Consider the following 17,956-nt stretch of genomic DNA (forward strand, 5'->3'; position numbering starts at 1 on the left):
GGGGAGCTGGGGGAGGGAGGACAAATATACCAGCTCCTCGTCACTCCCAGGTGTGCATCCTGTGCTGGCTCCTGAAGCACTCCACGGGGCTAAGCTCCCAGTGCCCACAGCGACAGATAATGCAAGGTTTACTGGCCTCCTTTCCTGTGTCTTGGTTCCCCACAACTCCATTGGGCTTTCCTGGAATCACCTGCCAAATAAGCTACTTGCATTTGAATCCTTGTCCCAGGGCCTGCTTCTGGGGAACCCAAATGAAGACCCTCTATCTAGTCCCAATGACCATTATCTTCTGTGCCGGCCGCCAACCTCACAAGGGGTCTCTCTGAACTTACTCCTGTCCTTCTCCAAAGCACCTTCCGTGCTGTAGCAAAGATGATCTTTTCATAATGCCGACGATTATATCACTCCCCCTCAAGACCCTCCAGGGCTTTCCATTGCTTTTAGGACCAGGATGCAAAGCCTCCACGTGGTCAATGCCGTCCTGAGTGCTGTGGCCCTGCAACATGTCGCGTTCATGTTGTGGCCGCTCACTCCCATCCCCAGGCTATGTGCCAGCCGTAGAGGCCTTCCTCAAATGCACCGTGCTCCCTCCTGCCACAGGTGTGCTCCCCCGTCTCTCTGCTTGCACACTCTTCCTCCTCTTTACCTAACAACTATTGTGCATCCTTAGGTAGCAGCCAAACCTCACTTCCTCAGGAAAACCTTCCTGAGCCGCAGACCAGGGCAAGATCCCTCGTTACATACTTACACACAGCCGCATACACGCTTCTTATCTCATTGCTAAGTTGCGTTAATTGATTATTTGATTAACCGCTCCCTCACTTGACAGAGTCATACTGGCTGTGGCAGAGACTCTCCATTGCTCATTCTCCTTTCTCAGTAAGAGGATATGACCTGTTCAAGGTGGCCACACGCACAGCTAAAAATCTCAACCTTCAGCCTCCGTTGCAGCCAGTGGTCGCCATGCAATCCAGTTCTGGCTGATGAAGTATAAGCAAAAGTCACCTGGACAGTTTTAGGAAAGTTTGGCTTTCCAGTAGCTCTCACCCTCAGCTTCTTGTGACTTTCTTCTTCTTCCTGCCAGAAACACAGGTGCTCTCCTCTCCTTTCCTCTCTAGAGGTGTAGCAACTGTCTTACAACCATGAGGCAAATGTCACACATCAAGCAGAAAGACAGAAGGAATCTGGGATCTGATGACATCCTGGAACTTTGCAGCAGTTCTGGACTTTATCATGAGCAAAAAACCGACTCTTATTTGATGGATCTAGTGTACTAAGCTTGTGCTGTTTGCAGCAAAATACATTCCTAAGTGATAAGAGAGGAGTCTATGTACCTTTTCTTCTCACCATTATTTTTTTATTCTCATCTTTCTCACCTCATGACAGGAAATGCTAAATACTTTGTAAATGAATGCTTTTAAATTCACACCAACCCCAACTCCAATTGAGGCCCAGAGACGTTAAGTACTTGTTCAAGATCAAACAGTCTATCTAATTTAAAAGGATGGGCCCCTCCCCTCCCTTCTTCTTCCTCTTTCTTTCTTTTTAAAAATGGAGGTAAAATTCACGTAACAGATGGAGGCTGTTTTCCCCTTTCAGCTCACAACATATGCCGTTGCCATTGTCACCACTGGGCAGGCAGTAGTCTTCCCCTGAGCACTGAAGTGGCACAGGCAGGGAGAGGAGCAGACGGGTGAGAGAAGGAAGGAAGCAGTGGCACAGCAGGCATAGCAGCTCAGGCAGTGGCGAGTTCCTGGGAGTGTGACTGCAGAGCAGGGGTGGGCGTGAGGGAGGGAATCACCAGCCTGGCATGGTGGACAACAAGAAACTGAACAACCAACAGCTCAAGAATTTCAAGAACAAAGGCCATGACTTGGAGAAAAGAGCATGGCCTATACACCAACAAACTGGATAACCTAGATGAAATGGATAAATTCCTAGAAACACACAGCCAACCAAGATGGAAGCATGAATAGAAAATCGGAGCAGACCTCTAACTAGTAAGGAAACTGAATCTGTAATAAAAATTACAAAACCTCCCAACATTTACCAATCTTCTTTAAACTCTTCCAAAAAACTGAAAAGGAGGAAACACTTTCAAAATCATTCTATAAGACCAGCATACTCTGATATCAAAGCCACACAAATACTCTACAAGAAAACTAAAGACAAATATTTCTGATAAACATTGATGCAAAAATCCTCTAAAAAATACTAACAAACTCAATTGAATAGCACATTAAAAGGTTTATACACCATGACCAAGTGGGATCTATTCCTCAAATGCAAGGATGACTCAACATATGTGAAAAGGGATCAATGTAATACACCATATTAATAGAATGAAAGACAAAAACCACACGATCATTTCAATTGATGCAGAAAAGGCATTTGACAAGATTCAACACCTTTTTCATGATAAAAGAAAAACACTTAAACTAGGAATGGAAGAAAACTATCTCAACATAATGAAGATCACACATGAAAAGTCCACAACGAACATCATACTAAATGGTAAAAGACTGAAAGCTTTTCCTATAAGATGAGGAACAAGACAAGGAAGCTGACTTTTGCCACTTATATTCAGCATAGTATGGGAATTCCTAGCTATACTAATTAGGTGAAAGAAAAAAAAAAGGCATCCAAATTGGAAGGAAAGAAGTAAAATTATCTCTGTTCACAGAAGACATGATCTTATAGAACACCCTAAAGATTCCATACGCACAAAAAAAAACCTGTTAGAATTAACAAATAGATTCAGCAAAGTTGCAGGATGGATACAAAATCGACACAAAAATCAGCTGCATTCCTATGTACTAATGAAGAACAACCTAAGAAGGAAATTAAAAAACAAATCCATTTGCAACAGCATCAAAAAGAATAAAAAACTTAGGAGTAAACTAACCAATGAAGTGAAAGACTTGCAAAATGAAGACTACAAAATGTTGCTGAAAGAATTAAAGAAGACACAAATAAATGGAAAGACATTCTGAATTCATGAATTTGACAATTTAATATTGCTAAGATGTCAACATTACCCAAAGTGATCTACAGATTCAGTAATCTCTATCAAAATCCCAATGACGGAAATATTGTATTTAATATTTATTTATTTAGCGTTTACTTAACATTTATTTGCAGAAAAGAAAAATCCATCCTAAAATTTCTAGTAGACTCTCAAGGGACATAGGAATAGCCAAAACAATCTTGGAAAAAAAAAAACACAAAGTTGGGGATCTCACATTTCTTCATTTCAAAACTTACAAGAAAGCTACCGTAATCATGGTACTGGCATAAAGACAGACAGATAGACCAATAGAATATAATAGAAAGCCCAAAAATAAACCCTTACATATATGGTCAAATGAATTTTGACAGGTGTACCAACACTATTCAATGGAAAAGGAGAGTCTTTCAACAAATGGGACTGGGAAAACTGGATATCACCATGCAAAAAAATGAAGTCGGAACTTTACCTTACACCACATACAAAAATTAACTCAACATGGACAAAGAAACTAAATGTAAGAGCTAAGACTACAAAATGCTTAGAAGAAAACATACGGGTAAATCTTCAAGAGATTGGACTTGGCAATGATTTCTTGACACCACCAAAAAGAACAGACAAGTATAGAAACAGATACTATTGAATTATAGCAAACTTAAAAACTTCTGTGTATCAAAGGACACAATCAACAGAGTGAAAAGGCAATCTACACAATATGAGAAATTATTTATAAATGATAAGGGGTTAATATTCAGAATAAATAAAGAACTCCTACAACTCAAAAGCAAAAAATCAAACAACCCTATTTTAAAATGGGTAAAAAAAAACACTTGAATAGATATGTCTTCAAAGAAGACACATGAATGGCCAAGAGCACATGAAAAAAATGCTCAACATCATCAATCATTAGGGAAATGCAGCTCAAAACCACAATGAGATACTACCTCACACCCAGTAGGGTGGCTGCCGTCAAAACACAAAGAGAAAATAACAAGATCTGGAGAACTAGAACCTTTGTGCCCTGTTGGTGAAAATGTAAAATGATGCAGCCATTGCGAAAAACAGTATGGTGGTTCCTCAAAAAATTAAAAGTAGAACTACAGTATGCTCCAGCAATTCTACTTCTGGGTGTACACCCAAAAGAATTGAAAGCAGGGATATTACCACAGCCATGTTCATAGTAGCATTCTTCACAAGAGCTAAAAGGTGGAAGCAACCCAGCTGGCTTTCAATGGATGAATGGATACGCAACATGTGGCATATTATTCAGCCTTGAAGAGGAAGGAAATACTGCTTTATGCTACAACATTGATGAACTTTGAGAACATTGTGCTAAATTAAATAAGCCAATCACAAAAAGACAAATACTCTATGATTCCACTTACATGAAGTACATAGAGCAGTCAAATTCATAGAAACAGAAGGTAGAACAATGAGGATAAGAGAAGGGGGGAAAAGGAGTTGTTCTTGAATGGGTGTACAGTTTCAGCTTTGCAAGATGGAAAGAGTTCTGGAGATTGGATGCACAACAATGCGAATGTACTTAATACTACCATACTGTACACTTAGAAATGGTTAAGATGGTCAATTTTATGTTATATGTTTTTTGTTTTAAGTTTAAAAATGATTAAGTCAGTAAATTTTATGTTATATGTATTTTCCCACAATTAAAACAAAACCAAACAAAACACTGACAACACCAAAAGCTGGCAAGAATGTGGAGCAACAGGAACTTTCATTCATTGCTGGTGGGAATGTAAAATACTACAGCTACTTTGGAAGACAGTTTAGCAGTTTCTTATGAAACTGAACATACCTTACCATATGACCCGGCAATCATACTGTTTAGTATTTATCTAAATGAGGTGAAAAGTCATGTCCACACAGAGCAGCTTTATTTATAAGTGCCAAAACTTAGAAGCAACCAAGACGTCCTTCAGTTGGTGAATAGATAAACTGTGGTCCATCCAGACAATGGAATATTATTCAGCTCTACAAAGAAATGAATTACCAAGCCATGAAAAGACACGAAGGAAACCTTAAGCGTATATTACTAAGTGAAAGAAACCAATCTAAAAAAGATACATGTTGTACAATTCCAACTATATGACATTCTGGAAAAGGCAAAACTATGGAGACAGTAAAAAAGATTAGTGGTTTTCAGGGTTTAAAGAGGGAGGGATGAATAAGTAGAACACAGAGAACTTTTAGGGTAGAGAAATTATTGCATAGATATTACAATAGTGGATACATGTCATTATACATTTGTCAAAACTCACAAAATATACAACACCAAGAGTGACCCTAATGTAAACTATGGACTTTGGGTGATGTCGATGTGTCAATGCAGGCTCATTGATTGTAATAAATGTATCGCTCTGGCACAGGAGGTTGAAGGTAGAGGAGGCTGGCTGTGTGTTTGGAGTCTACTTAAAAAAAATTCACATAACATCAAATTAACCATTAGCCATTTTAAAGTGCACAAGTCAGTGGCATTTGGTACATTCACAGTATTGTGCAGCCATCTAGTTCATCTCCATCTAGTTCTAAGACATTTTCACCCCCACCAAAAGGAAACCCCAAGCAGTCAGTTACTCCCCATTCCTCCTGCCCTCAGCCCCTGACAATTGCTAATCTAATTTCTGTCTCTATAGATTTACCTAATATGGACATTTCATATAAATGGAATCATAAAATGCATGGAGTTTTGTAACTGGCTTTTTTCGCTTAACACGTTTTAAGATTCATCCGTATTGCAGCATGTATCAGTACTTCATTCCTTTCCAAGACTGAATAATACTCCATTGTTTGTACACACCACATTTGTTTATCCATTTATCAGTTGACAGATACTTGGGTTGTTTCCATCTCTTGGCTGTTATAACTAGTGCTACTATGAACAAGTGTGTACAAGTTTTTATTTGAATACCTGTAATGGATCCTTTTCTTAATGCAACCCTTCCTTATCCTTAGATCAGCGAAGAAGATAAGTTAAGAAAGGGACTAGAAATAAAATGAACATTCAAATATCAAATTAATAATCAAAGTCTGGTTAGTATTAATAATCAGCATATAAATTAATAATATTTAAGAAACACCTGTATTTAACATACTGTATCTCATTTTCATTATAATTTTGAAGTAGACATCACGTCCATTTTATAGATCAGGAAACTGAGGCTCACAAGGTTAAATACTTTGTCCATGGTTGCACAGCCAGTGAGTGTCAGCCAGCATAGGACCCCAGTTTTTTCTGAACCCACGCGGCCTTTCTGACTACCTCACACATCAAACTAGCAGCGGAGGTGAGAGAATGGATGAGAGGAACACTGCTTTGATAAGTACTTCGTATCAAACTCTTACCTTAGTGAAGTCCTCATGCAGAAGCTAATGGTACAAAAACATTTTGTACCTGTGTGCACAGCCCAGAGAAGGGAAGAGTGGTGATGATCTGTTTTTTGAGTATGTGTAGACTGATCACCAGGATCACTCTAGACCCTTCCCTCCAGCTGATTACCTGCATGACTACAGCTGGTCCAGTCCCCTGCATCTCCATTCAGGCCCAGAGGACAAGATTTCCCTGACCTGGTGGGAATGGACAAGACGCACGTCAGGACTGGACTAAGGTGGGCTACGTACCTGGGGCGGGCTGCTCTCTGCCCAGGTCTCCTGTCCTCTCTTCGGCGAGGTCCTTCAGGCACTGGTCCCGATCCTCCCGCAGCACCCGCAGCACATCACACAGCCGAGGGAGGGCTCCAACCTGCAAATCCCAAACCAAGAATGCTCATCATTGCCACTGAGTTGGTTCTCCCACATAAGGACTTCCTGTGGGCAAGAATGGGGCTAGACAAGGGGGATTCATGGATAATCAGGGAGGCAAAGTCCTGCCTGTGAGAAGCTCCTAGTCCATAAGGGGGTGCAGGAAGCTATTCCTGGGACAAGTTCTGTAGCTTGTCCACTGCAAATCTTGCCCCTAAGTTTATCAAGGCTCCTGAATCTAACAAGTTATTGACTTTCTTGGCACCTTATTATTAACTGCAAGACTTCATGTATTCTACTCCAACTGTGTTTATTTCTCATATTTTGAAAGCTTAGTCTGGTTCAGACAAGGTTTTTGAAACCTGCACATAACCATCTCCTTGTCCGCCAGAAGAGAGCGTGTGTCCATCTGAGACCAAGAGCGACTGCAGGGAGAAGATGGACAGGAGGGCTGAGGAAGGACTGGCAGACAGATCTGGCTTCCTAGCTCTTCCCAGAGTAGATTTCAAAGCATGGTGCCATTCTTTCATTTGTGCCTGAGACTTGATAAATATGTGAATGAATGAATGAATGAACAAACAACTGAACAGATCGATAAATTGAACTCCTACTTTACTTTTCACAAAGTATGGAATTTTAATATTCTATTCACATACATTGACTTAGATCTAATTCTCAAAATAACCCTATAAAGAGAAACAGAAAGGGAAACCAAGGGCCATGGAGGTTATGGGATGTGACCAAGGTTGTACACCCAGGGATCCGGATTTCAGAAACCAACCTTCCAACAGGTTTTTATACCTTCTTGTCAACTCTACACTAATGTTCCATAGGTGGAAATTCATCTGAAACTCATATTAATTTCAAAAGGAGAAGAGAAAACTTCCCAAATTTGACAAGAGACATAGACTTACAGATCCAAGATGCTGAACAAATTGTTAATACATGTACCAACCTAGATGAATCTCCAGAGAAGTATGCTGAGTGAAAATGGCCAATCCCCAAAGGTTGCATACTATATGATTCCATTTATATAATGTGCTTGAAATGACAAAATTATAGAAACGGAGAACATATTAGTGGTTGTCAGGAGTTAAGGAAGGGGTGGTACTGGGAGGGAAGAAAGTATGGCTATAATAGGGCGCCATCAGTGAATTCATTGACATTAAGTACTAATTGGGTAATAGAAATGCTCTGTACCTGACTGTATCACTGTCAATATCGCGGTTGATCAATCAAACCCTAGCTCACTTAAAAACACTAAGAGAGAAAGAAACATTTATTGCTGTATGCCACTGAGATATCTGTGATTGTTATGCAGCATAGCTGACTGATGCAGGGTGGAAAATAGATTCTAGAATGGCATCAATGTGTATAAATGGGGAATGAAGTTTCTCAAAAGTGGGTGGCAATTTCCACTGTCAGGGATTGAAGAAAAGGCTATTCTGGCAAAGAAGACTCTTGACAGCAATGGAACAAGATTAGAAATGAGAGAACACCTAAAATGGGGCCCCCCTCCAAGAAAAGTTCAATTTCCGTAGTGTTTTTCCCTGGGACTATAGGAAAAATAATAATCAGAGGACAGTTTTTTTTTTCCTCTCATCTTAATGTTACTTTTTTTAAGTTGTAAAATGTACGTAACATAAAATTTACCATTTTAACAGTTTAGGTAAACAATTCGTTGTCATTAAGTACATTTATAATATACAGCTATCACCACTATTCATCTCCAGAACTTTTTCAACATCCCTACAGAAACCCTGTCCCTGTTAAATAATAACTACACATTGCCCCTCCCCCAGCCCGAGAACCTCTATTCTACTTCCTGACTTTATGAATTGGCCTATTTCAGATAGTTCATGTAAGTGGAATCACACAATATTTATTCCTTTGGGTCTGGCTTATTTCACATCCATGTTTTAACATTCATCAGAATTTCATTTGTTTTTAAGGCTGAATAATATTCTGTTGCACGTACGTACCACGTTTTGTTCATCCATTCACTTGTTGATGGACAGACACTTGGTTGCGTCCACCTGTTGGCTATTGTGAATAATGCTGCTATGAACATCGGTGTACAACTATCTCTTTGAGCCCCTGCTTCTTATTCTTTGGGTAAATAGTCAGAAGTGAAATTGCTGGATCACAAGCTAATGCTGTGTTTACTTTTCCAAGGAACCACCAAACTTGTATGCAGCAGCTCCACACACCACTTTACGTTTCCACCAGCCACGCACACGGGTTCCAAGTGCTCCCAACCCTCGTTAACCCGGGCTATTTTTCTGTTAGTAACAGCCATCCTAATGGGTGTGAACTGGGTCATCCCACATGTTTTACCCTTGACCCATCCATTAAAAGGTAATGAACCAAGATAGTTTTGTGTGGTAGTGGCATGCCAACTAAAGAAACGTGTGACAACAACAGCATTCTACTGAAAGGACTGAGGCCATAGCTTCCGGATGGTGCCCAGCAGTGAAGGAGGGGGGCCCTCAGGGTTGCTGGGGTGACTGGGAAGCCTGTGCGTTCAATGGAGCAGCCACTTGGTAGATGCCCAGGTGGGAGAATGCATGGGAAAGTAGCCCCTTTATTACCTAGACTAACCTCAAGAAGGGGAGGAGAGTCAGGTATTTAGCAGCCATGTGCATGCATATTTATATATGTATTTCTATATAGTTATTAATTAAATATAATTTTCCATAAAATTCACAGGAGAAAGAGACAAGATGAAAGAATTGCTAAAAATTTATATAATATTTTCCTCAAAACAAGAGCTATTAGTCCTTAAAAGTTCCCTTTAAACTGTTTCTAAAAAAACAACAAAACATTTGAATTTGTATAAGACTATTTTTAAAAAAATTTTTTAAAATACACATCACTTGTACTAGTAACGAAGTATTTATAATGAGAAATAGCTGTTCTCTTCCCTAACTTTTACTTCCAATCCAGAGGCAATCACTTTCAATTCTTTTTAGCTGTTTATTCTCATTTGTATCTCTATATATTTTAAAATTATGTTCCTATACAGCTATTTCCTGGTTTATTAATTTGAGACATTATCCAAAACTCCAAAAACTCTCTATTATGGAAGATCAAGATTTAGATGTTTTTGATGTCCCCACGTATACTTCTCTCCCCCATATATTACATATCTTCCCCTTGATTTAATTGTAAATCCATGGTTTGTACTTATAATGACTTATTTTGACTATGAAATATCATTCACTCCCGAGTCTAGTCATGTAAAATGGATTATGTCTCTTCTTGTACATTTTGTTTTTCCTGAGGTTAATAATTATTTTGTTTTTCCATTTGATTAGTTTTCTATATGTGGCTAAATTTTCCAAGTACTCTGACAGCTGTTAGACATCTATCAACAGTTGTTTTCCTTCTGGAGACCTCTCTCCCCCCGTCCTCCTTCCTCTTGCTCCAGGCTAGACCTGATACCTGGCTGTGGTTTGGGATACCCTCTTCCCTGCTCTCCTGGGTAGGCTTCCTTTTCCTAGATTCCACGTCTCTTGCCTTGCTTTACTTCCTCGTTTTACAGAAGCAAATTCTCTAGTAACTTACTAAGAAAGCATACATAGGAGGTAAATATTTTAATTTTTGCAGGAGTGAAAAAGCTTTTATTAATTTGATTAATTATGAAATTAATTAATAATCTGGGTAGAGAACGCTAGGTAGAAGATAATTTTCCTTCCAAATTTTCAAGGCATTTCTCCTCTCTTCCTGTGTTGTTGATAAAAAGTTTATTTCTGATTCCAAATCTTTTGTATGTGACTTATGTTTTCTCTCTAGAAATATTTAGGATTTTTCTTTGTTTTTAGTTATTTTAAAATTTCTTGAAGAAACGGTTCTTTTTTTACTGATTGGTTAGCTATTCAGTGGGCATTTCTATCTGAAGATTTGTGTTCTTCATTTCTGGGAATGTAGGGCGGACGGTGGCTCAGTTGGTTAGAGCGCGAGCTCTGGGCAACGGGGCTGCCAGTTTGATTCCCACATGAGCCAGTGAGCTGCGCCCTCCACAACTAGAATGAAGTCAATGAGCTGCCGCTGAGCTCCCGGGTGGCTCAAATGGTTGGAGGGCAGGCTCTCAACCACAAGGTTGCGGGTTCGACTCCCACGAGGGATGGTGGGCTGCTCCCCCTGCAACTAACAACGGCAACTGAACCTGGAGCTGAGCTGCGCCCGACACAACTAAGACTGAAAGGACAACAACTTGACTTATATGAGTCCTGGGAAAAACACGCTGCTTTCCCCAATAAAGTCCTGTTCCCCTTCACCAATTAAAAAGCCCATTAACTTATAAAAAAAAATACCGTATTTGTTTTATTATTTCCTCCCTTCATCTTCTCTATTCTGCCTGCCTGGAATTCATAGTAATTGAATAATGAACAACCTGGATGGATCCTCTAATCTTCACCTTTCTCTACTCTTCTACCATTTTGTCTATGTGATCTTCTTCCTGGAATATTTCCTTGACATTATCTGTTAGGTTTTCTAATGACTGTTCTGTCATCATACATGTAATTTCCAAACAGCTGTTCTTATTCTCTGATGATTCCTTTTGCGTAGCATTCTCTTTTCTACACTTCCTCTGCTTGGCTCCAGCATCCTTTTTACAGAACTGTATTTCAGGATATCAGTTGTAGTCGTGTGTTTTAAGTTTTTCGTCCTCTCTGCACGGTCCCTAATTTAAGTTCTTCTCTCCTATTTGTTCGCTTCCATGCTGGAGGCCTTCCTCAATGTCACACTTAAGCTTGAGGCATGAAAGTGGCCCTTGGAACCACCGTGGGCCTGAACCATTTGTTGACTGGTAGCCTTCACTATAAAGTAATCAGGCCGCGATGGGCCCCACAATCAGGGTCTATGGGGTGTTTCTCCTCCATGTCTGGGGCCTTTCCAGGGTGCTGCCGGCCAACTGGACAGCTTCTCATCAATGCCCGCCCCAAGCACTGAGGCACTTAGGGTGTTTTGTTCCCTACATGGCCACCACTACTTCATTCAATTTCCATTTCCCAAAGACTTCTTGGAATTTCTGCTTCCTTATTGTCTCTTGTCTTGTTCTCTTTGACTTTGTAGGTTTAAACTCTTTTGATTCCTTTGCTATCATTTTCAGGCATCCCCACGGGCAGAGTAGGTAAACACACGTGGTTAATCTGACATTTTAAATTGGATGTCCTGTTGTGACATAATAAGACATTTATATATTGGTTCTTGTCCCTGGTTCCTGGCACAGTGCTCCTAGAACCCTTGGAATCTCCTGCGTGTTGGGGTAAGAGGAGCATCTTTCACTGTAATATTTGGTCTTAGTCCCCAGCTCCTGAGACAAGAGCTTCTAAGACCCTTGGAACCTCCAAAGTGGTGACAAGTGATTTTTTTGTGTGCTAATAAGGTGACTAGTGGCTGGGGACCCCTGGATAGCTTCAGGTTGGGGGCTGGTCACGAGAAAGACCAACCATATGGTTAGAGTGTTGGGACTTTCAGTTCCACCCTCCGACCCCTAGAGAGCAGAGAGAGGCTGGAAACTGAATTCGTCAACAATGGGCAACGATTTTGTCAGTCATGCTTGTGTGATGGAACCTCCATAAATGCTTTAAACAACAGAGTTCAGAGTTTCCAAGTTGGAGAATACATCGAGCGAGGGGTGCATCCAGAAAAGGGCATGAGAACTCCATACGCCCTCTTCATTGCCCTAGAACATCTCTCCCTGAGATATAACCTTTATAATAAACCAGTAATAGTAAGAAACGCACTTTCCTGAGTTCTGTGAGCCATTCTAGCAAATTATCAAACCCAAGGAAGGCATCGTGGGAACCCCCAATTTACAGCCAGTCAGTGAGAAAGGTGGGAGGCCCAGACTTGCAGTTGGTGTCTGACGTAGGAGTAGTCTTATGGGATGGAGTCCTTACCGGTGAGGCAGTTAGTGTCAGAACTGAGTTGGATTGGAAGACACCTAGCTAGTGTCTACAGAGTTGAAGAATTGGTTGTTACTGTGAGGAAAAAGCCCATATATTTGGCGTTATAAGTGAAGTGTTTTGAGCAGAAAATACCAAAGTAGCTGGTACTAAGAATAAGGTGCTATTTGGTAGTGAAAATAGCACACCTCAGACCTAAGTACATTGAAAAATATGTATTCCCCATAAATTTAATAAGGGATTGTGAGAAAAAAAATTTACTAAATGGTGCTTTTCTTTATTATTTAAATTAACCAAAAAAAAACCCCCCATACATTACATATACTTTTCTTGCGAGTTTCAGAGTTTTGAGTCCAAGCCATCTTTACATCCAGAGTTTTAAAAATATTGCTAAAATCATGTCAAAGTTCTGTTTCTAAAATACTTGGACTACAAATTTTTTTCATATAACTTTTGTCTTTTTCAGGAATTTTAAGTTGACTTTCTTTTTTCTTGTTGATCACAAAATTGATAGGCCTTCACCATATCAATTATATATCATAGTTGGACCCCCAGGTTCTGAATAGAACAACACTGTGTAATATTGATAACTAACTTCTCCGGGATTTGCCTCTGGGAGCCCTTTGACTTTCTGAACTAAATTCTTTTTGGTCTGTTGCAGAACTATGGAACTGCTATCTGTCCCTGGCCATGCTGGGTAAATTCCACTTTTTTGTATCCAATATTTTAGATTCAGTTTTGGTTTTGCTAGGGTATAACCTACAGTATCTTTTATTTTTTTTTTATTTTTATTTTAGAAAAGACACTTAAGTTGTAACTTCTCTGAGATTTTGCACGTCTATTAGTATCTCTCTAGGGCATGTCACCCTTTGTGTCTCACTCAATACCTAGTCATGGCTGGCCCACTATAGTGAACAAATTCATACCTGTTGTTTGATGATTGGGTGACTAGCTTCCACCGTCCTTTTCTTTGGGGGATTTTCTCAGATGGCAGACATATTTTGAGGTGTCTGCTCAGCCTATCAGCTCACAACTCCCCCTGGGAAGGACCCCTTCATCATGAGGTAGGTTGGTTTATGCTATAAGGTTCCATCTCACTGATGAGACGAAGGGAAAAAAACCTCACCAAATTTGGGACACCCTGCTTTCCTCTCTTGGATATTTGGTATTGGAATAGGGAGTAAGGTCAATCCCTTCCATTCCTAGAGCATGTAAGCTTAGAAACTATGGGGCAATCAAATTCCATCCTTTAAAAGGCAACAGAAAAATCTAGTCTGCAGAGAGACAGTAATGAAGTGAACCCCAAAATAAGAGGGGAAAGATGTCAAAAGAAAGTTCTATGAGCTATTTCAGGGTTTAATTTTGGACTTTTAAGTCTGAAAACGTAAAATCTGAGAGGAGGTATAATAATGCCCTATTGAATTCTGAAGAAGATTAAGAGAATCAACATCACTTTGCTGATCACACTTTATAATTACTTGCCTGCCAACTTGAGACTGGAAAGAAATAGTTTCAAGGAGGAAAAAAAGGGAAATACGAGTCTAGTTTATACAATGAAAAATAAGAAGAGGGAACTCATCATACAACCAGTTCAAAGCACATTTCAGCAAACGTTTGTTGGGCACCTACTATATGCCCAGCAATCTGCTCATCGCTGGGGACATGAAGGTAAAAGGGTCACAGCTCATGACCTTGAAGTTCATGGTCTCTAAAGGGGTCCACGCGGGTCAATGGCCAGAATGCACAGTGAAGGCAGCGGCCAGATCATAATGGACCAAAAGTGGCAGCAGGGTCATCGCAGGAGGTGGCTCCGCCATTTAGGCAAGAAACGAGGAAGAATTGTTGTAACCAGAGCAGCAACATCCTATAAAGAGGAGGGCCCAGGTGTGACAGTGTACAGGCAGATTCTGCAAGAGCAGGAGGTGGCCTGAGTTTGGGCTGAGGGCACGGGGCAGTGTGGCTCCCAGGAGTCCGGTTTGGGTGCCTTGATAGTTTAAAGAACAAGAAAAACAAGGAAAAGAGACACAGGCTTGGGAGTTTTGGTTAGGGAAGCTTGAATTTATAACAAGTAGGACTACCAAGAGAGAACACATGGTAAGAGAGAGCAGAGGAGAGGAAGGACCAAAGAGGAAGAGCCTAGGGAGTGATCCCTACAGGCTCAGAAGACGGAGCTCCAGGAGGAACAGCACGAGGCACAGGATGGAAACCAGGAGACTACAAAAAGAAGCCCAGGGAAGGGAGAGAAGAAAGAAGGGAGTGTCCTGGCATTGAACATCTCCGACAGGCCTGGTCCCATGCCCCACTTTGCCCAGGACGGACAGAGTGTATGCCTGCTGTCTCAATGTCATTATTCATAATGTCTCATCTCTCTCATAAATCACGTGGTCACCCTAGGCAGGACCACGACAGAAGTGTGTGCAGTGAATGTGGCAAAATGAAGGCCACTGCTGAGACTGATTTCAATGGGCAGTGTGGAAGGAGCCAGGTTGCAGTGGGCTGAGAAATGAGCGGACGTGGGGGCGATGATCATGGATGCTTCTTCCAAGAAGCTGGCCATCAGGGGGCAGAGGTAGAACTGGCTAGAAGGGCCCAGAGCTCTTTACCGCCTGGGTTGGACAGACTTAGGCAAGTTGATCAGCTGATGGAAAAAGCCAGTCCAAAGAAATATGGTGAAGGTTGGGCACAGAGGCTGCATTGTGTTATCTCAGAGGTCATTAAGGATGGTGGTGGCTGGAGCAGCTCTGGTATAGAGACTGGCCTCAGGTAGGAGTACAGCCTCTGTTTTACTTGGATGGTATTATGGACTGAATATTTCTGTCTCCCAAAACTTGTATGTTGAATCCCTAACCCCAGAATAGCTGTATTTGGAGAGGGGCCTGTAAGGTGGTAATTTAACTTAAGATTCAATGAGATCATAAGGGTGGGGCCCTGATTTGATAGGATTAGTATCCTTATAAGAAGAGACACCAGAGAACTCCCTCTCTGTCTGCACCTGTTCGGAGGAAAGGCCACATGAGGACCAACCAGCCTCTGCAAGCCAGGAAGAGGGCTCTCACTAGGACCCAACGCTGCTGGCCCTTAATCTTGGACTTCTATTCTCCAGAAATGGGAGAAAATAGATGTTGTTTCAGTCTGCGGTGTTTTGTTATGGCAACCCAAGACAACTGAGCAGACAGGAAGGAAGAGAACAAGAGGGCATCATTTAGACACACCTATAAGATGTTGGTGAGAAGAAATTCATCCATGTAGTGTTGACTCTCAGGAAGTGAGAGGCAAACCCGCGTGGTGAAAATGAAGGGGAGGTGGTAAGGTGAGGAATTTGAAAAGACGTGTGCACGTCAGGGAGAGCCTCTGAGAGTCAGGGGTGAGAAAACGGATGTTGGACATGTAGGGATTCTGGAGAAGACTCTGGAAAACTCAGGAATCCTGGCAGTACGATGGGCTGAGACCAAGGAGACGATCAACCAGGGACGTCTCTTCCCTACATGCCCCTTGGAATCTGTCAGACACAGAATGGTGAGGCTGGGTGGGTCCCAGGACATTCTCACTTGTCCACAAGTACACTGAACAGCCCTCTGTTTGTAATGTAAGCAAGTTGATAGGATCTGGGTGTTGTGGGTTTTACCTTGGGTTGCAGGTTATCCCAGAGCCTGAGTGAAGGTCAGTGGTGAGAAACCTGTTTGCTAAGGGCAAGGAAGCAGGGACCAAATCAGGGGCCACTGGATGGGGCCACTCTAGTGGTGGAGCTCTAACCCTGGATATTAAATCTGGGCTTTCAACAGGAGCACCCGGAAGAGAGCGATGTCTTCCCTTAGCGTGGGAAGTAACGACGGGATGGGGAGAATGGGGACCGGGTGGAGAGAGGGACGCTCAATGAGAACACCAAAAAGGTAACACCAAAGCCAAGAGGAAGGACTCCCTTAAACAGTCTGGGAAGTGTACTTCCTGTTTGTTTGATTCTGTGACTCCAAGCTTATCAATAAACTACAGTGGTTGTTTTATAAACAATCAGATTTGTTTTGTGTTTTACAAAGCAATTAGGTTAAACTGAAAGTAATGTTATTTTGAGATTTGGGAGAGAATTTTATGACAGCCCTTTGGGGACCAGAAACCAGAGTAGGCCTCACGATGGGAAAGATGCATGTGCTGGTTAAGAAGACCTTGGTTAGGATCATCATGCCACCATGTCCTCCTGGGTGATCCGAGCAAATGGCTTCTGTGTCCTCATTTGCACAATGAGGGCTACTGATTGTTGATGTGAGAATTAAATCAGTGCTGGGAAGGGCTTAGCAGACTTTCTGGTGTGAAGGTGCTCAATAAGGGGAAACTTTAAAATCATCATTTCCATTAATTTTAGGGATGGTAAAATTTTCAAGATAAAGCCACAAGTACTTCCTCAGAAAATTAGAAAGTGATTTTTCAGGTATAAAAAAAATCCCAGTGACCCTCCTCTGAAGAATTATCAATAGCCAGCTCCTCACATGACATTTTGCAGGCCTTCCTAAAATTCTGCTCACAGAGCCACCAAAGAGCCTGTCAGCCTCTGAATCCAGATGCACCACCGGAAGGGGCAGGGACCACCATGTGCCGGAGGCTTCAGTGTACCAGACCCCATACTTGGAGTTCTTATGTTTCTGAGCCGTCAACTGGGGAGGGATGGAGAAAGGAGGGGTAAAGTGAGGAGGGAGGGTGAAAAAGATCAAGGAAGTTATTCCCCACAGAAGTCTTTTTATGTGGCTTGAAAATGTTTCATCATGTACACTTGCTTTCATCCTCCGACTCAGATTCCCTGCCACCAACCCCACTGCCCCGCATCCAGCAGGCAATTAACACCTATCATTAGCCCTGTTAATGCATCTCCCCTGAAACATGACAACCTTAAGGCAGTGGTTCTCAACCAGGGGCAGTTTTGCCCTCCTTGCTTCCCAGAGGACATTTGACAGTGTCCGAAGACATTTCTGTTGTCACGACTTAGAGAGATGCTTCTAGTGGGTAGAGGCCAGGGATGCCACTGGATATCATACAATGCACAGGACATACAACAAAGAATTATCCATCTCCACTCTCTGCACTCTGTCCCTATCATCCCCACCCCATTACTTCTTCCCATGCCAAGCGAGGGCATAGCTCTCTTCTTGGCACCGCTTGTTGAAAGCCCAGATGTAATATCCAGGATTATAGTGTCAAAGTTAAGAAGCAGCGATTGAAGGAGAAAGCAGCCCCACACATCCCACTGAACTCACTAAGATTATCAAGTTGGCAGTTTGCCAGATGC

At 41.6% G+C, this 17,956-nt stretch overlaps 1 protein-coding gene across 1 annotated transcript in view; it reads right to left on the reverse strand.

The window, feature by feature from the left end:
- The window catches only part of SCTR (secretin receptor), a 76,662-nt gene that overhangs the window by 55,848 nt on the left and 2,858 nt on the right, over positions 1-17,956 (reverse strand). Inside the window, exon 2 of the mRNA XM_033111818.1 lies at positions 6,647-6,767. Coding sequence (XP_032967709.1) covers positions 6,647-6,767 — 121 coding nt within the window. The remainder of the gene's footprint in view (positions 1-6,646; positions 6,768-17,956) is intronic.

Source organism: Rhinolophus ferrumequinum, chromosome 8 (genome assembly GCF_004115265.2).
Source record: "Rhinolophus ferrumequinum isolate MPI-CBG mRhiFer1 chromosome 8, mRhiFer1_v1.p, whole genome shotgun sequence".
Classification (NCBI taxonomy): Eukaryota; Metazoa; Chordata; class Mammalia; order Chiroptera; family Rhinolophidae; genus Rhinolophus; species Rhinolophus ferrumequinum.